The sequence below is a fragment of the Pyrus communis genome, chromosome 15 (genome assembly GCF_963583255.1).
Source record: "Pyrus communis chromosome 15, drPyrComm1.1, whole genome shotgun sequence".
NCBI lineage: Eukaryota > Viridiplantae > Streptophyta > Magnoliopsida > Rosales > Rosaceae > Pyrus > Pyrus communis.
In genome coordinates, this window is record NC_084817.1 from 23,261,062 (window position 1) to 23,286,125 (window position 25,064).

Sequence of the window (25,064 nt, forward strand, 5' to 3'; positions counted from 1 at the left end):
TTTAATTATTGAAAATAAAAATTAATAAAACTGATTTTTGAATTTGTCTTTGACAAGTTTTCTTGATCATTTTGTAAAAAATATGTTAATACTTTCGTTAAGGGAAAGAGTTGATTTGATAAAATTATCCGTAAAAAAACGACCACATAGCCATTTACATAACAGTTTACCTAGAATATTAATAAATTTTACCGAATGGTCAAAATGATTAGAATAACTTCGATCATAAAACCCTTTGGGTATCCCCTTCACTAATTGTAGTGAGCCCTCTCTTCTCTAAAACCCCGAAAACTCCAGAACTCTTCAAAACCCTAGCCATGGCGCTGAGCTCTCTCCGCCTCCGCCGAACCATAAGCGGTCTCTCCACCCTCCATCGCTCCCTCTCTGCAACCTCCGCACTCTCAGCTCCACACTCCTTTTCCTCTCCTCTGCTTCCCGCCTCCACGTCCGAAAAGTTCCCTGCGCTGCCGCCACAGTCCTGTAGGCTCCTCCTCCAGTCTCGGACGTTCAGGTCGTCGCCGTTCTCTTCCGCGCGACCGAATTCGTACGGCAACAACCAAAATGACGAGATTGGCCCGGATACGATACTGTTCGAAGGGTGTGACTACAACCACTGGCTGATCGTCATGGATTACCCGAGGGACAACAAGCCTCCGGCTGAGGAGATGATCAGGAATTATGAGGAGACTTGTGCTAAAGGCTTGAACATCAGGTCACGCATCTTTCCTCTCTGTCCATTTTTATGTATATGCTTATGATGGTATGCTTTGATTTGACGATATGTTTGGTTACTGAGAAAATCAGAGGGAAAATCACTACTGTGAACGAAAATGGTAATTTTGAACCTTGCAATATATTCTGTAGTATTTATTAGCACTTCCCTCCACTCAGGAGTAGGCGCCCGATTCAAGTCCAACAGTAGCTTGATTGTTTACTTCTGTGTTCGAGGTGGACCATAACGAGTCCCTGTAAAAAGTATTCGCCTTTGGCGGGTCTGAGAAAGATAAAGCACCTATTAGTCCCGCTCTGGTAATAATTTCGGGATAATACAAAAACCGAAAGGTTTGTTGGTGTAATCGCCTCTAATTTCCCCTTAAAGGAACTAATAAGATGTTACAGTGTCTTGCCTGTGAAATGTGTTACCTCATAATTCCACTATCGAATTCGGTTGATGATATGATATCGATTCTTTTATATATTCATCGACTATTGAATGTAATTCTAACTTGTCTACTATACATATATTATTGTCTATATATGTTGCTCATCAACCATTTGCTGGATGCGATTATGTCAATGCTACTAATTTCTATGACATGTTTGTCGGGTAGCTTTATGCTTGCAGCAGTCTTGTATGCATTGGATGTTTCTTCTCATAAGTATTTTTGTGAATCAGTGTGGAAGAGGCAAAAAAGAAGATATATGCTTGTAGCACTACTACATATACAGGCTTTCAGGTTGTGATGGCTGAGGAAGAGTCACAGAAGTTCGAAGGTAAGTTTTGGATCGCATTCTGTGTTACCTTTGAAAATGATAGTCTTGAACCCCGATGATAACTTTTCCATTCAATTTTTAACAGGTTTACCTGGAGTAGTTTTTGTGTTGCCGGATTCTTACATTGATCCACAGAACAAGGAATATGGAGGTAGGATGCAATGATCGTTTTCTTTGAGAATAGTGGGCAGCAATTTATCTGCTGATTCAACTTAAGTTGTTTTGGATTGCAGACTTGTAAAACAAATGAGCCAGTCCATCCATATCTACCATTTTAATTCAATTTAAATTGTTTTCTGTAAATATCAGGAGACAAATACATTAATGGTACAATCATACCAAGACCACCCCCAGTTCAGTATGGAAGGCAGCAGGGTGGAAGATTCCGTGATAATAACAGGAACCGTGACCAACAAAGATATGATCAGCAACGACCATCGTATAATCCGCAAGGCAATCCCTCCTATAATCAACAGGGTCCTATGCGAGGTGGAGGGAACTATGCAGCATCACAAAATTATAGCTCACCAAGACAAGGAGAGAACACAGGTTCTATTCCAGTGAATACCGCTGGAGGGAGGGATGCATATCAGCCAGGTGGAGAACCAGTACCTTCATATCAGGGCAATTACAACCAAGGAGGGCAGCAAAGTTATCGCCCCCAAGAACAAAGGAACTTCCCACAAGGACATCAGAGGAATTATGCCCCTCCTGGTCAGCAGGGATTTAGGGGAGATAACAGGAATTATGGTCCCCCGCATTCTGATACTGATGGGCAAGGTTTGAGTGGATTTCAAGGCCAGGGAACACCTGGAGCTTATGCGCAAGGACCGAGCTCTGGAACTTATGAGCAACGACCAAGCTCTGGAGCTTATGGGCAAGGACCGAGCTCTGCAGCTTATGGGCAAGGACCGAGCTCTGCAGCTTATGGGCAAGGACCAAGCTCTGCAGCTTATGGGCAAGGACCGAGCTCTGGATCTTATGGCCAAGGACCGAGTTCTGGACCTTATGGCCAAGGAACGGCATCTGGTAATGGGCAGGGATACCCTGCACATGGAGGAGATGAGAGATTCCAACAAAGCAACTCTGCACCCATGGAACATACAGGGATTGACCAAGTAAGATATCCAATGTTTAGTAACTAGATGAATTTTAACTTGCGGAGTATGCTTACAATTTTGCGGATGAGATGAGAAAATCATGGAATTTTCTAGAAATTTAGGTAGCTCATGGTGGTTGGTTTTTGCAGGGGAAAAATTATTAGCGACATGCCAGTGCCACTCAAGACAAGACGATGCACGAAGGGATGTAGGAAGACGAGTTATAGTCATGTTTACTCATGTTTGATCTGATGATAAGGGAGATTATCTGTCCTTCTGAAGTCTTTCGATGGTAAATATCCTCTTTCGTAGTGAAATGAGTCGGGAAGCTCCCTTGCATTATCAAGTAGTGCTTATCTTGTTGTACTCGTTTCTTGAAAATGATAATTGATAACGACAAAGACAACATTTGTTATATCACAAATTTTGAAGTATGTTTTGTTTCAAACCAATTACAAGTGCATAAAGCAAACAGAAACCCGGCCACGGAAGGCCGGTAGAAATCTTGGTGGTGGTTCTAGGGGAAAGGCCCCGGACTCATACAAGTTTCGTGCTTTCCTGACGAAGCTTTTGGAGAGAAATAGGACTGAAAGGAATTCTAACAGGAGAAACTTGTATTCGCCAATGTCACACAAAACTACATCAGCAGCAGCAGCAGCAGAGCTACTCCCATCAAACTCCTCTTCTGCGGTAGTATCAATGAAGACACCATAATCCGCTTCGCCATTACCAACCATATTGGCATTGGAAATCACTTTTTGTATGATCATTCCAGTCTTCCTTGGCCTTGCATGTACACCTTCGTTATTCTGTTCATTCAAACGTGCATGTGCAATTTGGTGTTGGTTTTATCTCCACCGATCTTCCTCCTTAACAGCTAATCATTTAACACACTAAAACGCTGTTGTTTGTAAAAAAATGAAAAAACAAAAATGAATTTGCTAAAAAGAATCAGGGCCAAATTTAGCCAAGAACCGACTGCATATAGCAAGCCCACGAGCCCCTCGACAAGCCTTGCATGTGCGGGTGGAGATGGAACCAGGAGGATTCTCGTCGGATCATTTTTGTGAGAATCCTCCAATCATATATGTTTATCGTATATCGAACGGTCAGAAATTATTGTAATTTTTTTTATTTAAAATTGAATATAAACAATACCTGACAAAAATTAATCACATAATGTACGATAAATAAATGTGATTGGAGGACCCCTGGGATCCTCACAAAGAGGATCCGGCAAGGATCTCACAACGAGGATCCGGCAAGGATCCTCTCTCGAGATGGAATATTTTAGCCCCACAATATTCTTTAAAAGATTAATTTTTGAATGCCTAAAACATACATAGCCCTAAGAGTTACGTTCAGCATTTCGTGAACGGAGATAGACCTTCGCGTTCTCTGGTACAATATCTTTCCACTGACATTTGAGATGGTATTTTAAAAAACAGTAATTCCACTTGGACTCAAAACAATAATTAAAAAAGAAAAAACAAGGTTAAGAGCTTCAAGAGTAATCTGTGCTTATAAGAAAACTGAAGAGAGCCCAAACCCTCTTGGAAATTTATAAATACATACAAGGACCCTCTCCCCAATCCCCAACATCGACGGTTTGCTGCTTGTGTGAAGTGTCCCGCCGCCGCAGCCTGCTAGATCTCATCAACTGACGTACCATCTTACATTGGTTCGTCATACCTAAGAACGTGATATCAATCTTTCGCTGCATTACTTACCTGAAGAGTCATTTTTATGTTCATTGATGCCAACTCTGCAGCTAAATATCTGAAGACATAGGGCATTGCAACCGTCTCCATCCCTTTGCTTGTCTTACAAGCATGGCAGATGACCTTCTTGGGAGCTCTTACAGACGGAATTCCTGAAACCGCACGCCCAACCCGTTTTGGTTGGATGAATGTGGACGTTAGGATGCTTCCACATATGGAACATACATCGGCAATGTGATAATCAGAACAGGTATGAAGCCTGTCGTGCAACAGATATGCTGCCCCATGCGCAAGCATGGAGTCGCGCTCCATTTCACCAAAACGTATGCCACCACCTCGCTTTCGTCCTTTGATAGGCTGGCGAGTGACCTGGTCTACCGTTCCAGTGGAGCGAACCTGCACGCCAAATTGGAGTACCACATGTAAGGCAACCAATGATAAAAAGTAGGAATCTTAAGAAAATCTTGAAAGCTCATGTAGTTAAAAAATTTGAATTTGGTTGAATCTTAACCTGAAATTTGTCTGAAACCATGTGTCGTAGTCGTTGATAATAAACAGGGCCAATAAAGATCTCGCATGTGAGTTCTGTGCCATAAACCCCGCTGTACAGAACTTCTACACCATGGTAGTTAAACCCCTTAACCTTTAACATTTCACCAAGTTCGTCAACAAGGGTTTTGGATTTTGGTCCAGTCTCTCCATTAGCATTCTTTGAACTAGCAAATGGAGTCGCGTCAACATATTTTCCATGTAAGCTACCGCCCTGCGACAAAGAAACATGCCGGCATCTTTCACAGTTTCCTTTCGTTGCATCAGAATGCAAATCCATGCCCATATTAAAGATGATGTAAAAATAAAGTTCTTTAGGATCAAGTACCTTTGCAGCAACTGATTCCAACAGCATAGCTATTGTCATTCTAGAAGGAAATGCATGGGGATTGATGATTAGATCTGGACGCATTCCCGTAACCCCAGAAAATGGCATATCAATATCAGGCCACAACTGGGAGCAAACACCTTTTTGCCCATGCCGGCTGCTAAATTTATCACCAATGATGGGGTTTCTAGTGTGTCGAAAACGTATGTTTGCCTGCTCAAAACGAAAAAAAACAAAAAAAAAAAAGTAAAATAAGGGTAATATAGGAAATGAAAGCTGGGCAAGAACAGTAAAATATTCTTCATATGGAGGAACCAAAGTAAAGGTTGTCCACTTACCTTCTGGAGGAGCTTCTTCCCATCAATAGCAACGTAGTCAACTATAACAGGTTCTGTACCTTTCCGTTTGACGGCTCTGGGCTTATGAAGAGTGTCATTCGTAAAGCTATAATATTCTTCATATGGTTTTATTGTCTGAAAAGTAACAAAGAATGAAGTAAGTACATAATTGCAAGCACATATGTATTATATATGGTACATTTATATTGGATGAGATTTTAGGCTTCAACTCTCGGGTTTTGAACTCTGAAAAACCCCAAAAGTAATCACCTAAAATCTAAGCAAGAGAAAAACTTGTACTTCCAGTCCGTCAACTAGCCAGAGGCCGCATTAGGACAAAATCCAATCATTAAGTCAGTCGACTGGCCAGAAGCTTGCATCTGGACAAAATATCACAACAACAGTTGCACTGCCGTGATCCCAACTATCGGGGTTCAACATAATGCAGAAGATAATATAGAGCAGAAACTAAATCCAGAAATGAATGCTAACCTGACCAACATGAGGAAGACCATCTGAATCAATCAAAGGATTTTTATCGACGTTACTTTTCTTAAAATATGTTGGGGTGTTATCCGACCTCTTCTTTTGATCAGACAAGTCTATTGTTTCTGTCTGCCAAAACCCATCATTTGGTAAGGGTGGGTATTTAGGTCCAAGAAGAAGAAAACCATATGCATTAGTAAAGACATTAATTTGGTATACAAAAACATTAAAGAATAAAAGGAAAAAACCCCGTTAAAAATGACTTTCAACATACAATAAGAAACAAGAGTAAATTCATGTATACAAAATGCATTTGGCCAAATGAATACAAGATTTGCTAACAGATTCCATCAAGAACAAAATCTCCCTCACTTTGTCTGGGCCCTGCAGGATGATTATTTAGAAATTTCGGTCTGGACTCCAACTTAGTAATATGAATAAAGTACCAAGCTGCGTGGAATTTCAGTGCACATTCTTATAATTTGTAAATTGCCTTTGAGGCTCGGACTCATATTTCTCAAAACGATCTATACAGGAAAGTTAAAGAAAAACGATCCAACAATATATAAAACTCAATTTTGTAAAAGATTCTATAAAAAGGGACCAATATTAAAAAGCATTGCATTTGACCTCTAACATTACAAAAGAAAAAAAATAAAGGCTATAGTATACAGAGCTCAAGAAGCACCAGCAATAATTAATAAAAAGCAGAGCACAAGGGGAAAAAAACAAAGTTGTTTCATCCAATATTATTTATTTATCTATTTTTATACGAAAGTAGCATCATGTGATATTGCAAGAAGAAACCTGATATATATGCCCATGAAACATTCCACGTTCAACAGATGACTTATTTAGAATCATGGCATCCTCCATATCATATCTAGATATCATAAGAAAAAAAAGGAGAAATATTAATAAATTCTAAAAGAAAAGAAAGCAAATAACATATAGGCTTTATGTATCTAAATTTCTCACCCAGTATATGACAGTACAGCAACAATCGCATTTGTGCCTGTTGGGTATTCATCGATGCAGTACTTCTTATATGCACTTGTGCGTACAATAGGGGACTGAGGAGTCTGCATGCCCCATTTTTCAACGTAACAATGAACAGTTAGCACAAAAAAAAGGATAAAAACACATGATGAAATGAAGGGACAATAACAATGAAGTACATTTAAATAAGAGAATTTGTTGCTTCTACAGCAATATTAGATCACATGCCTCCCTAGCACAAGTGCTGACTAAAATGGATCCACCATGGACAAACATTCATCAAAACAACATCGAGAGAAATACTACACAGTTCCAGCTTCATGTTGTGTCAACAAATTGGAAATATGAAAAAATAAAATACTTGGTGGGGAAGCTAAGAACTTTAAATTAGAGAACAAAAATCCACCCAAATGCTAATCAGTAATCCAAACCCTATCTTAATGGACTGGTACTTAAAATGTTGTATAAAGTGTTCCAGGAAAAGCTTTTCATAATTTATTTCCCTGATCCCTGCTACAGAATAACAAGATTACAAAGAGAACCAACCTGAAGATGGTACAACTTTTGATCTGCACGATTACAAAGTCCTTGTAAAGAGAAGGCCATTGTTTGTTTTGCCATCTACAGTTCAAACAGCAACGATATTCAATAAAATTTAGCAGTAGGATTCCAAAAATTTATACAAGATAAAACTTTTGTTGAACAATCACCAAGGACAGACAGGAGGGTAAAACAGAAGAGAACCTGGCACTGATACATATTTCGTGGGCTCTGATTATGATCTGACCAGGGTGTAAGATTAGCGACCACACTGAGCATTCCAGTTGGATGAATTTCTTCATGAGTTGCTGGGAAACCATCTTTCCTTCCACCATCTCGACCATCAGGACATCTTATTTCCATGAAAACCTAATATCACACAGAGAAACCAGATAGTCATACTTTTAGGGTCTGATCATAATAAGCACCTGATGATCAAAGCGGAAATATGACAGTAATTCAAATCAATATTTATCTGGTACCCCATCTAAAAATCACAAAAAGAAAATAAAATGAAAAGTAACAAGTAACAAAGCATATTGCATCAGACTACTTGTCTTCTTGTAAACGATAATTCTTATCACGGCAGCAAATGTAATCTGGGATGGCAGCAACAGTAATCTGGGTAAACAAATTATTAAAAGAAAAACCATATTTACCTGTTCAAAGGGTCCAATAAGTTCAATATTCTGACCTTCAACAGAAGGAATTGAAATATTCTTTACTGGCCGAACAAATCTAGAAGGGATAGTGAAAAGGTACAGACCAGGATATGCCCCACCCATGCTTAATGGAACATATCCCACTTCCAGATCGTCAGGAATCTGAGACATCGTTTCAGCAACAATGTCAAGGATTGATATTAGACAGAAAAGCTAGGCTAAAAAACAAGAAAGGAAAAAACAAATAGAGGGCAAAAACAAACCACTGGAGCAGCTGCCACTTTCAGCCTCCTTAAATGAGCCACTACTTTCTCAACTTTACTGGAAGATATAGAACCAACAACACAGCCGTCTAACAAAACAGAAAAAGCTGCAGGAGGACCAGCTTGAACCAGATTTGGCTTTGAAGTCTTCATTCCAACTGCACTCAGAACACTGAGAATAGACTCTCGGATCTTTGAGAAGTCTCTAATATTTCCTTGAGCATCAAAGAAGGATGTAATCCCTGTAATGAATAAGATGGAATAATTGGTTATTGGGTATCACATCCAAGATGAGTGTGGCAATAAATAAGACCTTTGGGAAATAAAAGGCAAAGCACTAATAAACATCTGGATGAGGCAAAATATTTTCTCTAGCTTCTAAGTTTGACAGCACCTTAATGTCATCTGTAGTGCTGGCACCAATCTAACCTTCCTCCTGGACATGTATTTTAAGATAATAAAAACAATCACTCTTACGTAACTCTTCGTAATCAAATTTCATGATACACCTTTATTCAATTTGCCAGTATACTTGCATTGTACGACAGCCATAAGCTCTTTCAACTCTTTTTTCCCAGTTGTTGGAAGCATTTATCTGAAAGCACGTCTATCCAATCTAAAAGCATTTCCAAACAGGCCTTTTACTTCAAAATTGCTTATTTCCTTTATTCGTTTCAGATGGTAAAGGGCACTTCTGTGATTTTCAAATTTTCTGGAGTGGAGGAATAATCCGTGTGTAACCTGTAATTCTTAGGCCTTGTTTGTTAGAGAGGATTTGCTTGGGTAGGACTATTGACTATATTGAAGGTATTTTGAAGGAAGAAACTTTCATTTTTTTTCCAAGTTGAAGGTTACCCATGAAGAAAAGATATCCCTACTAATCCCGCAAAAATGGTAGGATTAAAAGGGACAACTTTTCTCCATGAATAACCTTCAACTTGGACAAAATAAGGAAATTGTCATCTATTTCTTCCTTCAAAATGCCTTCAATATAGTGAATAGTGCTCCCCAAGCCAAACCTCTTTAACAAACGAGGCCTTAGAGTTTTATTTTGTTATCAAGGTATTTTTAGAGTTCTACTTTACCTTTAGTTAGAAGTTCAATTCTTATTATGCTTCACCAAAAGTTGTATTGTATTGTATTGTAGTTCTTTTGAATCAATGGAAACAAGTTTCTATAATTCAAACACATTCGGAGGTCCCCAAATTTAAATGAAAAACAAGAAAAAAAGAAACTTTCAAAAGAAGGGCACAACATGTACTTACTACAAATGTGAGTCATATGATTCAACAAGCCACATGGTTCACCATCAGGTGTATGGACAGGGCAAAGAAAACCCCAAGATCTGTAAAGAAAAAAATAAACATCTGGTCAAACCCAAATTTTAATCATGGAATCAACGTCATTTTGAGTAACCTCGCAAGCAAATACATACTCAGGTAGCAATTTCCGCACACTTGTGGTGCGAAGTCCAGCGAATGATGCCCCTCGATGAACAGCACGAAAATGAGATATGAAGCGTAAATAGTTAAGCCTCTCTGCCTGAACCGTCAAGCCTGCCCTCTGAAAGAATATTTGTAAAACACATAACAATCATAAACACGCATCCAGATAAATCTAAAGATAGCCTACTTGTAAACTTGAATATCATACATGAGATAAGATTCAGATAATAAGAAGTGCCCAAATTCTGGGCAGGTTTCGTTTATGAGTAGCAAACCTCTTAGTACAAAATTTATGAAGTGGAAAAGTTCAAGCATAATCAATAAGTCGTACCTGCTGCAAATCTAGACCAGATTGAGTATTAAGTCTTCCAGTTTTCAACATATTTTCAACAGCTAAACTGATCTGCTTTGCAGGATTTTTATCCATAAGCTTCTTTACTTTAGCTACTGCATTATCAGGATGGAAGTGTCAATTCACAGAGAAAGGGGACAAGAGGAATAATTCAATGATTTAATTAAAAAAAAATTAATAAAAGAAAGAAAATACATACCGTTGCCAAATTCAAAGTCCTTATTTTTGTTGATCTCATCTTCAATAAGCTTTTTCGTCCTTTGCAACCACTCTTCTAGTTTTTCCTAGAAATCAAGATAAGCACTAAGTGAACACAACCCTGGACTCAAATGCATAGAAATTGTACTCTGCAATAATCATATAAGGGTATTAAAATTTAAGATAATTTGCTCTGGAGCAAATGTTTATTGGGATAATGGGGATAGAAAACCTACCCTCCAGTTGAAAGAAAACACAAAAGAGACAAGACAAGAAGGGCTTTACAACATCAAACAGCTATGGAAGAAATTGACCACAGAAATGTGATACTCACTGTTATTGTACCATGTAGTTGTATTCATTCACTATGAAATAATAGGTTGGGGTATCATATTCTCAGTTATGTTACATGGCATATCAAATAGCAGTAAGATCCAAACAAAACCATGAATCCCTATCCCACAAACTCAATAGATTACTTAGTAAAAACAATTGGTCAACAACTTAAGGATATCAAATGACTGAATCGATCCCTTTGAACTTTTGGTCGTGGCTTAATTGCAAGTTAATTATCAGGGGAAGCATTAGCCTTAGCCACGAAAATATTTTTATTCTAGAACTAACCATTGAATTGCTACATGGTGTTCAGAGACATACTACTCTTCTAAGTAAATACTTATCCTGCCACCCTAGACAAGCTTTACAACATAAAATTCTTCAGACATTACTGCAATACACAGAATAGCAGAAAACCTTGACATTGTGGTGCACGTACCAGAAACCAAAACATTTATGTTTTCCTCAAGAGTTACCATTATTCAAACTACCACAATACCTTAAGATATATTGTAATCAAGTGACCAGGGAGTAGGACTTCATGATTTTGCAAGGAATCTGGGTTGTCCGGCACAGAAGTCTGATCCACAAGTGAAAAAAGTTTCTGCACCATAAATCTAAAGACATGCAAAGTGTGAGAAATGATGCACAACACTCCCACACAGAAACCACCTTTTTTTTTTTTTTTTTTTTTTGCGACCAAGGGTGAATTAGAATACATACATATACACACACACACACGCACATACTGTTGAGAATATCACGTTTAAGAATGGGAAAAACAAGAACAAACTCCAGAAATCGAAAAACAAATAACCACGATAAATAACACCAAGAATTTACGTGGTTCAGCAATATGTGTCTACGTCCACGAGATAGCAACAACAATCTTTCACTATATCAATAATGAGTACAACCAATAATCTTGCCAAATCTCTAGAACTAGGAATTGACGAAAAACCTGAAAGAACAAGAACAAGAAATACACTATCTCTTTTCTTTTCTCTCACACACACTTTACAATATTCTCTCACTCTAATCCCTAGAGTGGTATACAATTTATTGTTTTGCTCCGTCCAATTCAAAACTAGTACAATAGCTCCTTTATATAGACATAATAAAGGTATTCTTCAATAAGGATTACTAATCCTAATTGGAATCTAGTTATGAATCCTTCTTCAATTGAGAAACTAACTCCAATTGGGAAAACAACTCCAATTGGGAAAACAATTTAATCCTCTAAGACTATAATTCCTTATAGACTTAGGACAACTTATCATGGGCTGGAAAAAACCCAACACATACATATATAGTTATATATATATATATATATATATATATATATATATATAGAAGAGATAGAGAAAGAGAGAGAGAGAGAGAGCAGCTAACATGAGCAGATTGAATTTGTCATGAGCCTTATTAAGGTGGACCAATATGTAATTCATTATCACAGCATCCCCAACCTACAAATGAAACAGTCAGAAATAAGCAGCCTAACAACCCACTCCATTTGTAAAGTAGCTTTCTTTCCCTAACTCCTTTGAAGGACCAAAACAAGTCAAAGTTTGTAGAACATGACTTACAACCGAAGGTCGTTCATTCTCCAATCCACCCATAAGAGGTCGGAAGTGTTCTCCTGATCACGATAAAGGAATCAATACAAATGGTTATTATTTTAATCAGATTTGAAAGACAATGACAAGATAAGAGTAAGTACCAATGTGCTCTAGACATTCATGACGAGTGAAAAGTTTCAAGTCTCTCACTTCATCCAGGATAATTTGTGCCCTCTCACCCACTAGCTGAGTGCCAACAGCCCCTTTTCCTTTCTCGTAGTTCTCGACATAGCAACATGTCAAACACTCATAAATTTCACGATCAGTAGTATCAATGAGAGCCTGTTAAGCATGTTGGCAAAGTTAGCATAATCATATATATTACAACATGACAACTACATCAACTAAGGTGAAAAGGTCAAAAGAATATAAAGTAGGCCACATACATAATAAAACAATGAGGAACAGATCATGAGACCACAACACAGATTGGGCCCAAAAGTTTAGTCCTTCACATAACATGGGGACACGTTCATAAGGGATGGAATGTGAATATAACACTACTATGCACAAATCAACTGTCAAGCAGAGTATAACTATTCTACTGAAACATATCCTGTAATCTTTTCAAGTGCAAAATAAACAAATTCTTTTATTTTTGTTCTGAAAAGTTTACTCGGATGGTGATTGGGGAAGAGGAGGAATCACTTGACTTTCTTGTGAATCTTTATCAACAAAAGTGGGTTAGTTATTCTATTTGCATTCTCTGATAGAAAGCATAAGTAAAATAAACTAATATATATAAATATATGAACTCTAACATAAAAGTTAATAAAAATTATGAAGAGCATTAGTTTCTCAAGAAATTGCAAAGTACTGAACTCCACCAACGATTTCACTTTAAACCTTTACCTCTCCCTCAAAATAAAAATGTTGCGAGATGTGAGAAAGCATTTCACAGACAGAAAATGGATCAACGAATAAAAATATACCTGATATAAAGTAAAAAATGATCATGAATTAAAAAGTTAACCTCTATGATCATGATTTAAAAAAGAATACATGAAGAGGATTCTTGCTTTTTTATAAAACAAAAAAGGTGTTCTTGTCCAACTAGCTAAGTCTGGATCAAATATTCACCTCTATGCATACAAAATATAAATCTTGATTGCTGATCATTAAAACCTCAAAAGATACAGAAACCAGATGTAAAGAGAATCGATAGAGAGAGAGAGAGGATATACACATTATTTTCAAGCACTTTCATCAAAAGTAGAAATATACAGATATCTGTAACTAGTATTATTCGAAGTACCTTTAAGACAACGCCTACCGGAAGCAAGTACTCCCTCCCTTGTATCCTGCAAAAATATTTAATCCATGATTCCATATATAATACATATACATGCTCATTTTAGTTGCCTCTCCAAACAGTAAACCAAAATACTTTGGTAGTCCATTTCAAATCACTTACCAAAATCCCAGTCTTGCACTTCCATTACGAAGGTAATACAATTTGACAGTTACTGAAGACTGATCTTCTCTTTCACATCTGAAATAACAGTAATAGGAAAATCAAAACAAGATAAAACAACATATCCTTTGCACAAAGAAGCTGCTACTGGATCTGGATAATTCCTAACAACTGAAGATGGCAATGGTTCTGATTTCATAGTAAATTAGAAAAAACACCTAGGTAAGTTTAAAACAAAAACACTTCAAAAGCTCAAGTTAACTAAAAAAAATCCCTCATCAATCCACTTGCTATGCTCTAATTGATTAAGAAATTCTTTGGTGCCCTTCTCACATTACCAAGTCTAATGTTATAAAAGGCTTACATGCGAATAGCTCCTGATTTTAACCCAAATTCTAACCGAAATTCAATAAGATTCTGAATGAATCAATCCATTGTAAAACAAACAACATATGATTTTAACCCAAAAGCAACGAGAACAGATAAAAAACAAAGAACATGAAAGGACCACTACTTAAAATCTTAGGAAATTTAAGCCCATAAAGACGTGTGGAAACAAACAATGTCTCACAAATAATCGAACACCACCTCCCCCACCCAACACACTAAAGATTATTTTATTTCTCTCCACCTTCCAGTCACCATGCCACTTTTACTCCCTTAAAAAATATAAGCTTCTCACAAAGTAATGCATTACAAGTTTCTGGAATTACCAACTCAATCTGAACTCCCGTTTCTAATCTGAAATCCCATTTCTAAAGAATACCCAACTTGACAATGGAGCATTTGAATTGGGGATCTCCTTTGCACATTACACACCAGTGAGGAGAAACGCTTCACTATGGTTTCCTCCTTTGCACCGTGAATTTGCCTTACCATGAGCAATAACCAAGCAAACCCCATAGCTTATGATGTATCTTTACCTTCCAAATTGCATGAAATGCCAATCAAAGCTGAAACTTTAACCTTTTCATCCCATTTTTATGAAGAGACTATCATCCATTGTAATTTAATTTTCATTGACATAGTTGTCGCAACGCCTTGGTAAGAGTTCTGTCCTTTTGTTTTATTCCGTTGGTTTCTGTTTTGTTGTTTCAATAGTTGGGTATAGTGCAGGGTACACCTTGTCCCCAGTGTTGTTCTCTTTTTAATATATGCATCTCACAAACTAGGACTGACACTATTATTACTAATACTAGGTCATGAGTTATAACAGAATATATCAAAAGAAGAACTTTATTATAAACATGCAAGCACACATGTGTAGAGATAGAACCAAACCTTATTACAACTGCTTTGTCAGTATATCCTTCCTTTCGATCACGAAATGAATTTCGCACCATACTAGTTGGCTGGAACAATAGGAAAAACAAATTGAGAAAGTTAGCATCCTTCCTCCAAAACTATCTTTGAGAATTGAAATCCACCATAAATCCTACTGTTAAACTATAGAGAACAGTATCAAGTATGTTACTGATTAGCTAAGTAAGGTACTAGCCAATTTCCTATCGTAGAAAACACAAAGTCTTCTCCCTCCAACACCCACTCCCAATCTAACTTGAATTCAAGACCTCCCCCAATCTATTCATTCTGATTGGGATGCTCTTGCAAAGGAGTTCTGTATATCTGTTTTGTTTTTCGTTCAATCTTTTTGTTTAGTTAGTTGGTTTAGTCCAGGGTACATCTTGTCCACTGTGTTGTGGTTCACTTTGGCTACAAGGGTGATGGCCTGTCCAAAAATTTGTTGCATTACATAAGATGAAAATGCTCACTTACATAGTTCCGCTTTGGCAATATAACAAGCCGAACCACTCTCTCAAGCCCATTTAAAATGAAATAACTACAACAAAACAAATGTAGAAAAAGAATTAACAAAGCACACAAAGTATAGTAAAGACAAATAAAAAACAAAAAGTAAAGATATCGCACATGATGACATGATAAAAAAACAAAAGAGAAATCAAAATACTTACCCACCCATTTCCGATGCCTCTTCTTTGTAAGAAACTAGCTTTTGGGGAGTAGCACCTCTTAAGTGGCAAAGCTTTGACTGCATTGTACAAACAATGATCATTTGCCATCCATCAACAAGAAGACTAAAACGGAAGAGTCAACAAAAGTAAGCATGTTTTGATGAGTTCTTACAAATAACAACCAGTTATTAACATCTCGCAAAAACGCTACAGGTCAACACTTTATTTTCAGGCTCAAATCCAGCCCTATTCATGATCCTAGATTCCCAAAATCGCTTGAAGGAATATGAATACATTGCACGATTTACAAATCGCAAACAAATACAAGAGCTGATAAAGATAAAGAACAAAAAGGAAAGAACACCGACCTGTAGCATGATGGGAAGCTGCCCAAAATTGAACTTTTCTCTTATAACAGCTCCACTATCATTATACTTAAAGCAAACTTCCGCCATGAATTTCCCCGTGTAGGAAAGTTTAGCCTGTCTACACTGTTTAAACAACAACAACAACCCATTAATGCCTATCATGTACACAATCATACCTGTATAAACATACACACATATTTGAGTGTTTGACACTTACTTCAAAAGGCAGCAGAGGAACTTGCATCATTTTCGACTCTTCCTTATAAGGTCGGTACAACGCAGGGTCACCCAACCAGAGTAAGATAAGTCAAGAACAAACGTATCCATTTCAATACAATAATCAACTAACTTAATCCAAATGGTAAGAGAAAAAAAGAGCTCAAACAAAACAAATTGCAGATAAAAATGCAAGGAAAATAAAAGAAAGGATATTTGTAAGCGTATTGTTGGTGGAAGGGTCGACGATTTCGATGGGCTTGATCTTGCTGAGTAGAACCTCGAGACCCTTCGTGACAAGGTAGTCGAATGACTCTATGTGGTGGCGGAAGAGCTCACGCACCGCCGCGAAGTCCTCCGCCGCCGCCAATTGCTTCCCGAACATCTTCGTCGGCTTCTCTTCTCTCTCCGACGACGTCATCTTTCTGATGGTTCTTTTGCTGTTCAGTGAAGAGGGAAGGAAAGAAGGAAAGAAGGAAAGAAGAAGAAGGGGTTTCGTTTAACAGAGGTTGCAGAGGCTTCCAGCATTCCAGGGTTTTTAGTTAGGGTTTTAGAGATTTTTGGGCAGCTGGTTTTTTTTTTTTATTTATTTATTTTTTTCGTCGTAATGTTGGTTTGGGCTTTTTTTGTTGTTTGTGGATTGGGCTAACCGCCCATGTTTTCGTTTGAAAGAGTAAAATTATTGACAGTAATGTAATTTTGTACTTTTTTTTTTTTTTTTTTGACAGATGATTTTATAGATACTAAAAGAAAAAAATGGTTGAGTTTAATCTCACAGTAGACGTGATCATAACATATCTCTACTATTATAAAATAAAAATCTCTCCCCATCTCTCCTTTCCATTAAAAAAAATGGTCACACATGCAAAGGGCTCGGTTGAATTTGCTTTTAAAATTATTAAAAGCGTTTTTGGTGAAATTGATTTGCACTTCAAGTGTTTTTTTGAAAAAAGTACTAGATATGTATTTCTTGCAAGAAGCACTTCAAGTTCTTATCTAGGATTCACTTGGATTCACTTGGATTTTACTAAGGATTGGTTTTAAAACATTTTCACTAAAAACGTTTGTAGTCATTTTAAAAGTACTTCCAAATAAGTCCAATGTGTGTGGATATACGCTAGTTTTGATTTTACTAGGGCACTCCTTTTGTTTTAAATTTTTTTTTATTCCATTTCTTACAACCAAAAGCTTTAATTTTTTTATATACAAAAATATATTTACACAAGAGGATGAGAGAATAAATTGGTATTGAAAGAGATTCAAATTTAAAACGCTTATTTACAAGTAAAAAAAATAACATTAAATTATAATATTAAGTACATCAAATTTCTCTCTTTATTATATATTTCGATTGTGAATTAGTGATTTGTAGGTTAGGATATTTTTCTTCAATCCACTATGTCTCAAGTTTCAAAACTCTCTTACATTAGTGTAGAAAATCATTTGCACGTATCTATTATTATTATTATTTTTTGAACAAATGATATTATGATGCACTAAAGGGGAAGAGGTGGACTTAACCTCACAATGAACTAGCAATAATGTGATTCGAATTTACCTTTGGCGAGAAACTAACCTATAAGTTTCATGTAAAGATGAATACCTGTAGACCGCTAAGTGGCTTGTAAGAATTATTTTTTAAACTAGATGGAGCAATTTTTCAATTTTTAATTTGACTCTCTATTTTCAGTTTGAATTGGTGAGACCGTTTTGTAGGGGAAAGAGGCAGCCAAAGGAGCTCTGCCTTCCGCTTCCATTTATTTCCCGCCAATATCGCTTCATTCAAGCTCTCTCTCTCTTTCTCTCTCTCTCTCCCCCCCCCCCCTCCCTCTCTCTCTCCTCTCTCGGGTGGTGATGGTGCTGTTTGGCCAGCTCGCTTCTGTTTCTCCCCGTAAAAGAAAGCAGAAAGAAATAATTCCATTCCTCATCAGGTGGAGATTAAACTTGGCTTTTCATCTTGCTTTCAATTTTTAATCCAATAATAATCGAATTTGAGCTTATAATAAATAAATTTTATGCGTTTCTTTCTTCTGCTTTTCTGTTGTTTCTGGTATCTGTAAATGTTTATGAATTATCTGATGAACTTGTCATCTTTTGATGGCTTATGTTTCTCTGAATGTTCAAATGGTGAATTTTTTTTTCTTTACAAGGTTCAAATGGTGATATATATATATATATATATATATTCTTTTCTCTTTGGTGATTGATATATATATATATATATGAATGAATTTGTCATCTTTTAATGTTTGGCATGCTTCACATTGGATATATATAAATTTTATTAGTAAAGGAAACTTTAATACACAAAATATAGAATTAAAAATTTCAAGAATTTGTCAAGAAGAACAAAAGAAAAAGAAAACAATTTTAAAACTTTATTTCTTAATAATCGAATCGTGCAAATAACTGGGCAGCAATCATGCCATTAAAACTGTAAACTTGAACCTAATTATACAACAACAACAACCAAGTCTTATCCCAGTATCTTTCGAGTCTCTTTCCAAGTCTTCCTAGGCCTTCCTCTACCCTTTTACCCGGAGTCGCCGTCTCATAGTCGCATTGTCTAACCGAATCATCAGTAGGTGCTCGATTCGCGTGTCCAAACCTAGAATAACATGAATTTTGCTTATGATGGCGTCCCGTTTAAAGAACGATGTAGTAGGACTTTTCGGATGCAGCTATGTGTTTTAGGCCTCAGTTTAGACCAAATACTCAATGATTGAATACCAAAATTATCCGAACCTGACCTGACAAATTGTTCAGTTAGTATACCTCTTGTGTTGACATTGAAAGTCTTTCGTTTTAGTACAATTTATGTTATTTAGTCACAAACTTGCTCCCTGAAGTATTGAGTATGCTAGCTAACTACATGAGAACTTTGAATTGTTTTCAAAGAAACAAGAAAACCGTGGTTCTGATTTTTGGCGCAATCAGAAAGCAAAAGTATATTTCTTGCATCTACAATATTTGAAAGTTCAGTTTGTTTAATAATTTACTGGGAAGCTTGATTTTTGAATATTGAGATGGTTCACTTGCTTCTGGTCAGTGATCGAGATCGTTAAGGTAACATCTATGTGCTTGTCTGTAATGCATTTTACTCTTTTGTAGTTTTCAAACTGTTTGTATGTGCATGAAACATGCGTCTATGCTGAGGAAATGTTTTGTCTGATCTAACGTAGTTCTCATTTCCGATATTATCAGGGGACATTCTTAAATCATGCTCCAAAATTGCCTAATTGCTTGATTGTCAAACAGATACGCGGACGAGGAAATCATGCTTTAAATTTCCTAGATGCTTGATTATGCTGAAGATTTGTGCTTGTGTATGAGTTTACTGCAGTTCTTGCGCTTTCATTCCAGATGTGTCATACTTAAGTCACTAACCGATTCTTTTAGACTCCCGGGAGGAGGAGTTCTCTATTATAAGTTGTTATTCTTACAATTATCTCAGATTTTGATTGATGATATAATGGGATACAGTTAGCAGTTGTGAGATAACTTTATAGTTGCTAGATAGGAAACTACAAAATCATTTCCCTTCTCACGTTCACCTGTCAAAATGGGTAACGACGGCAGTGAGGATGGGAGTCCTAAAGAACATATTATCTTGCATGGTGAACTGGATTTGTGGATTATAGAAGCTAAAGCTCTTCCAAATATGGATTTACCTTCAGAAAGAATGAGACGGTGTTTCACCATGTTTGGGACTTGCTCTACTCCCTTCGGTAATAGGCCAACTAAAACAGCTTCGGGAAAGCAGGCAATGATTACAAGTGATCCTTATGTGTCTGTTTGCCTAGCCGGAGCAACTGTTGCTCAAACCAGAATAATTTCAAACTGCGAGAATCCTTCGTGGGAAGAACATTTTTGCGTACCTGTTGCTCACCCTGTTGTGAAGGTGGAGTTTCATGTCAAAGATAACGATGTTCTTGGAGCAGAACTTATTGGAGTAGTGGAGATATCTGTTGATAAAATCATTTCGGGAAAGCCAATTAATGATTGGTTTCCGATTATTGGCAATCATGGGAACTGTTTAAAACCTTTTCCTGAACTGCATGTTTCTATTCAGTTTAAGCCAGTTGAAGGTAACCCGTTGTATAAGAACGGTGTTGGCGCTGGGCCCGACTATAAAGGAGTTCCTAATACATATTTTCCCCTTCGCAAAGGAGGGAGTGTCACTTTATATCAAGATGCTCATGTACCTAACAATATGCTGCCTGAAATTGTACTGGACGGAGGGAAAATTTTTCAGCAAGGGAAGTGCTGGGAAGACATATGTCATGCCATCTTGGAAGCTCAGCACCTTATATATATTATAGGCTGGTCAGTGTACCACCGTGTTAAGCTTGTAAGGGAGCCAACAAAGCCGCTACCTTCTGGAGGAGAGCTGGCGCTTGGGGAGTTGTTGAAGTACAAGTCACAAGAAGGGATTCGCGTTGTTATGCTGATCTGGGATGATAAAACTTCACATGACAAATTATTTTTGAAAACGGTAATTCCATGAGACCTGAAAGTTACAAATCTTACAAATATTAAATGTTATTACTATTAGAATGCATTTTATTGATGATCGTTTCAATGCAGGAAGGTGTCATGCAGACCCATGACGAGGAAACCAAAAGGTTTTTCAAACATTCCAGTGTTCATTGTGTTCTTTCTCCTCGTTATGCGAGCAATAAGCTTAGTATTTTCAAGCAACAGGTATGGAACATCTGCATTTTAGAGCTAAACCCATGTTGTTACTGGAATGATACATATCCTATAGCGTCGTGTAATTTCAGTTGCTCATTTAAATGGATTCCTCTAGTCCAGGTTGTGGGAACCCTTTTTACGCATCATCAGAAATGTGTGCTTCTTGACACAGCTTCTGGGAATAATCGGAAAATAACCGCTTTCATTGGTGGCCTGGATATGTGTGACGGAAGATATGACACTCCGGAGCACAGGCTCTTTAAAGATGTCGGCTCAGTCTTTCAAAATGATATTCATAATCCTACATTCCCTGTAAGTAGCGATAGCACCTCTATACAACCATCTACTTTCTTGAGATCAATGTATGATATGATATGTACTGAAGCAGTTTTCTTTATTCTTTTCTCTCCTTTTCAACTCTGTTACGACACGGAGAAATCTGTACATTTTTTGCTCAATAGTGAGCAATACGTGCATTTTGCCCAACATTGGCCTGACCCGTTTAAGCTTGAGTTTTGTTATCAGATTATTCTTTATAGTATACTTTTCGCTTCTTTTTTTTGTTTTGTTTATATTTATGAAGTTACAACCAAGGTTTAATGTATAAATATATTAATCATATCTTTTTGCTACCAGTGATGTTTGGTTCAATCTGCATCTCTTTATTTTTCGACGTCTTAAGTGGTCTCCTTTTGTTGAAAGTTCAAACAATAAATAAGTATAAATATACAGTTTTGACAGTTCTATTTGTTGTAACAAGTACAGCCTAACGATCATGGCCCGAGGGAACCATGGCATGATTTACACTGTAAAATTGAAGGTCCTGCTGCATATGATATATTGACAAATTTTGAACAAAGATGGAGAAAGGCAAAGAAGCGCGACTTCAAGATAAAAAAGGTCACTAATAGGCATGATGATGCCTTGATAAGGCTTGACCGCGTTTCATGGATAGTCTCTCCAACTTCTAATCGTGATGGTGAACAAAATGTACGTGTTAGCAGTGAAGAAGATCGTGAGAACTGGCATGTTCAGGTAGGGAAGGAAAAGTTTCAATGATAACACCTTAATACAGCAACTCATTTCAATGAAACTTTTACATAGATGGTGGTCAGTTTTGACTCTTCCTTGATAGGTATTCAGGTCCATTGACTCAGGATCTGTAAAGGGATTTCCAAAGGGTGTCCAGGATGCTGAAGCGCAGGTTAGAACTAGGTTTATGTAATTCGTTTATAATCCTCACGGAGTTTTTCTTACTTATTTATTTACTTTACCGAAAATTATTGTGTTAACCATCTACTTAATTAATTAGTAGCTTCCAACAGGTTTTTGTCCATTGATCATAAACTGAGAGGTCAACTTATGTGTTTGAACATGCGTTAGTAGTTCCATTCGTCTGATTGATCAAACTCACAAATAAAACTCTTTTAATCTGACTTTCACTTCTTGCAGAATCTTATTTGTGGAAAGAATTTGAAAATAGATAAGAGCATCCATGTTGCATATATTAAAGCTATACGATCAGCTCAACGCTTTATATACATAGAGAATCAGTACTTTGTTGGATCTTCATTCTACTGGCCGTCGTACAAAAATGCAGGTAAGTTACAGCTTAGTTTCTGGTGTTGCCAGGGTTACACTTTCGTCAACTAACATGTTAGCAAATGCCCTTTGGCTCTCAATTTTGCTCTCTCTTTTTCATACTTTGCAATATCACCACCACAGGTGCAGATAACTTGATCCCGATGGAACTGGCCCTAAAAGTTGCTAGCAAAATCAAAGCAAATGAGCGTTTCTCGGTGTACATAGTAGTACCTATGTGGCCAGAGGGTGTCCCAACTGCCTCTGCTACTCAGGAAATTTTATACTGGCAGGTTAGACCATTCTGTCTTCTGTTACGCTACAAGGAACTCTTTATTCTCTTGACCTTTTTAAAATGTGCAAAAAGGGAATTTCTCAACCATACTTTCTTGTGTGTGGATAAATTGGGATGTAATGAATGCTAGAACTCGGTTGTTATTTCGCCTTTCCTTTGTGAGTGATCTTTGTCTGATCAGTTTGTGTATGACTCCGGAGTCCTGCCCATAAGAAATTTCCAAGCCAAGAACTAAATTCATAATTTTTCTGTGTTACAACTTTTGTGAAATTCTGCACTTTTGTAACGTAAGATTTACTGCGAAGAAGAAACTTTGTCTGCATTGACTGATATAGTAACTTTTGTTAGCTTGATAGACCTTGCTAGCATTTTCCATAACAACTTAAGATTTTGAGCTCTAGTGGTTGTCTAACTTGGTACCACAGCGTTGGTTGCAATGAGTTCGAAACCTCCAATGCCCACCGGTGGGACTGCACCTATATATATCGTTATCTGCATTCATTTGGCCATTTCCTAACAACGTATGCTTTTAGGGTTTAACTGTTGTCTACAATTATAACCTTCCCAATTCGCCGAAACAAGCATGAAAGTTTGATACTACTCGGGCCTGGACTTTTTGAATGCTTGCAAAGAATGAATTTAGAACTTTCAAAACTGCATTTAAAAAGTTGATAAACATTATTGTAGGCTTCCCAGCTTGTCGAGTTCTTGAGTTAATAAAGCCAACGAAAGCTTGCTTACTTAGTGTGTAAAGATCACAGCTTCGGAAGTTACATCGGAGGGAGAACTGTGATTTCTTATTTCCATTTTCTTGAGCTTAATTTGAAGTTTCCTGGTCACCACAGGCACAGACAATGGGTATGATGTACCAGGTTGTTACAAGTGCCCTTCAAGATGCAGGCCTTTTCGATCAGTATCATCCACAGGATTATTTGAACTTTTACTGCCTCGGTAACCGCGAAGCTCCATCTTCCTCCCAACCTCATCAGCCAACCGATAATCGTGGACTGGTATACTTGTGTTTTCATTCTGGTAAACTAGCTAGTAGTCAATTTACCATTGCACAATACGAAATACGTTTGACAGACTCTGATGGATCTCACATCAAACAATTTGCTATGTCCTTAACTTTTTTCTCTCTTGTTAACAGTTGTTAGCGCAAAAGTTCCGGCGGTTTATGATTTATGTTCATGCCAAGGGGATGATAGTTGATGATGAGTATGTAATCATGGGATCTGCAAACATTAACCAAAGATCAATGGACGGTTCAAGGGACACAGAAATTGCTATGGGTGCTTACCAACCACACCATACATGGGCTGCAGAAAAAAACCTTCATCCACACGGCCAGGTCCGAAACCCTTCCATTACATCAAATTCTTTCATACTTGTTGCAATCTAAAAGGACGAACACAATGTAACAGAACACCGTATATGTAATCGGAAAAGCAACATAGTCTCCAAATCTTTTCGGTGTCTGCTTATGTTACTCGATGTCTTTGGACGGATGCAGGTATATGGTTATCGGATGTCATTGTGGGCTGAGCACCTGGGCGGAGTTGAGGATACTTATCAAGACCCCGAGAGCCTTGAATGCGTGAAGCGTGTTAACGACATCGCGAAGCTTAACTGGAAAGCATTTGTGTCTGAAGAGCATAGGGAGATGAAGGGACACTTGATGACATACCCAGTTCAGATTGGGAGAGATGGACGAGTGAGTTCGTTGCCTGGATACGAATCGTTTCCTGATGTTGGTGGTAAAATAATGGGAGCACCCACCAGTCTTCCGGATGCCCTAACAACATAACCAGTTGAAATTGTAAACTTGGGAGTCAAGGCACCAACATATGATGTACAGTGTGGATGTAGTCTTTAAATCTAAAACTTTAATTGTGATGTTGTACAGTGTCATCAGAACATGTCTTTATGATGTCATGAATTATATTCAGCAGTTCGAGTTGGTCAATTGCTGATTAGAAAATTATTGTATGGTACTGGAACATGTGATATAGTATAATTAATTTGCTTATGATTTATTACATATATAATCACCATTTGCATTACTAGTAAGTTCTGATGATTCTCTTAGTAG

The 25,064-nt window shown here is 37.4% G+C and overlaps 3 protein-coding genes across 3 annotated transcripts; 2 read left to right on the forward strand and 1 right to left on the reverse strand.

The window, feature by feature from the left end:
• Positions 1–250: 250 nt before the first annotated feature.
• LOC137717843 (multiple organellar RNA editing factor 1, mitochondrial-like) lies at positions 251–3,042 on the forward strand. The gene is made up of 5 exons (XM_068457331.1): positions 251–712; positions 1,397–1,494; positions 1,580–1,645; positions 1,804–2,612; positions 2,744–3,042. The coding sequence occupies exons 1-5, from the start codon at positions 318–320 to the stop codon at positions 2,756–2,758; spliced, it is 1,383 nt and encodes a 460-aa protein (XP_068313432.1). The 5' UTR covers positions 251–317; the 3' UTR covers positions 2,759–3,042.
• An 801-nt stretch (positions 3,043–3,843) lies between these two features.
• On the reverse strand, positions 3,844–16,928 carry LOC137718199 (DNA-directed RNA polymerase I subunit 2). Its single transcript, XM_068457702.1, has 27 exons — positions 16,618–16,928; positions 16,403–16,482; positions 16,186–16,308; positions 15,818–15,894; positions 15,621–15,684; positions 15,126–15,196; positions 13,845–13,922; positions 13,686–13,731; positions 12,532–12,712; positions 12,398–12,450; positions 12,204–12,277; positions 11,311–11,428; positions 10,477–10,561; positions 10,257–10,372; positions 9,916–10,043; positions 9,746–9,825; positions 8,481–8,722; positions 8,215–8,379; positions 7,760–7,924; positions 7,562–7,636; positions 6,995–7,098; positions 6,824–6,899; positions 6,023–6,145; positions 5,531–5,665; positions 5,193–5,405; positions 4,827–5,078; positions 3,844–4,711 (listed from the first exon to the last, which is right to left on the reverse strand). Exons 1-27 carry the CDS (start codon positions 16,820–16,822, stop codon positions 4,301–4,303), a joined length of 3,540 nt encoding a protein of 1,179 aa, XP_068313803.1. The 5' UTR covers positions 16,823–16,928; the 3' UTR covers positions 3,844–4,300.
• Positions 16,929–19,963: 3,035 nt separating this feature from the next.
• On the forward strand, positions 19,964–24,978 carry LOC137718780 (phospholipase D delta-like). The gene is made up of 10 exons (XM_068458314.1): positions 19,964–20,896; positions 20,989–21,105; positions 21,217–21,408; positions 21,862–22,131; positions 22,232–22,300; positions 22,549–22,696; positions 22,822–22,970; positions 23,818–23,982; positions 24,123–24,323; positions 24,486–24,978. The coding sequence occupies exons 1-10, from the start codon at positions 19,964–19,966 to the stop codon at positions 24,777–24,779; spliced, it is 2,538 nt and encodes an 845-aa protein (XP_068314415.1). The 3' UTR covers positions 24,780–24,978.
• The last annotated feature ends 86 nt before the right edge of the window (positions 24,979–25,064 follow it).

Coding starts and splice junctions, on each gene's coding strand:
- LOC137718199 (XM_068457702.1), bottom strand. CDS start 16,822: ATGACGTCGTCGGAGAGAGAAGAGAAGCCGACGAAGATGTTCGGGAAG. Junction 13,923..15,125: donor GACAAAGCAGTTGTAATAAG/GTTTGGTTCTAT, acceptor CTGTTATTTCAG/ATGTGAAAGAGAAGATCAGT. Junction 6,146..6,823: donor TTCATGGGCATATATATCAG/GTTTCTTCTTGC, acceptor GGGTTTTGGCAG/ACAGAAACAATAGACTTGTC.
- LOC137718780 (XM_068458314.1), top strand. CDS start 19,964: ATGGGTAACGACGGCAGTGAGGATGGGAGTCCTAAAGAACATATTATC. Junction 21,106..21,216: donor TTAGTATTTTCAAGCAACAG/GTATGGAACATC, acceptor CCTCTAGTCCAG/GTTGTGGGAACCCTTTTTAC. Junction 22,971..23,817: donor AGGAAATTTTATACTGGCAG/GTTAGACCATTC, acceptor TGGTCACCACAG/GCACAGACAATGGGTATGAT.
- LOC137717843 (XM_068457331.1), top strand. CDS start 318: ATGGCGCTGAGCTCTCTCCGCCTCCGCCGAACCATAAGCGGTCTCTCC. Junction 713..1,396: donor GCTAAAGGCTTGAACATCAG/GTCACGCATCTT, acceptor TTTGTGAATCAG/TGTGGAAGAGGCAAAAAAGA. Junction 1,495..1,579: donor AGAGTCACAGAAGTTCGAAG/GTAAGTTTTGGA, acceptor AATTTTTAACAG/GTTTACCTGGAGTAGTTTTT.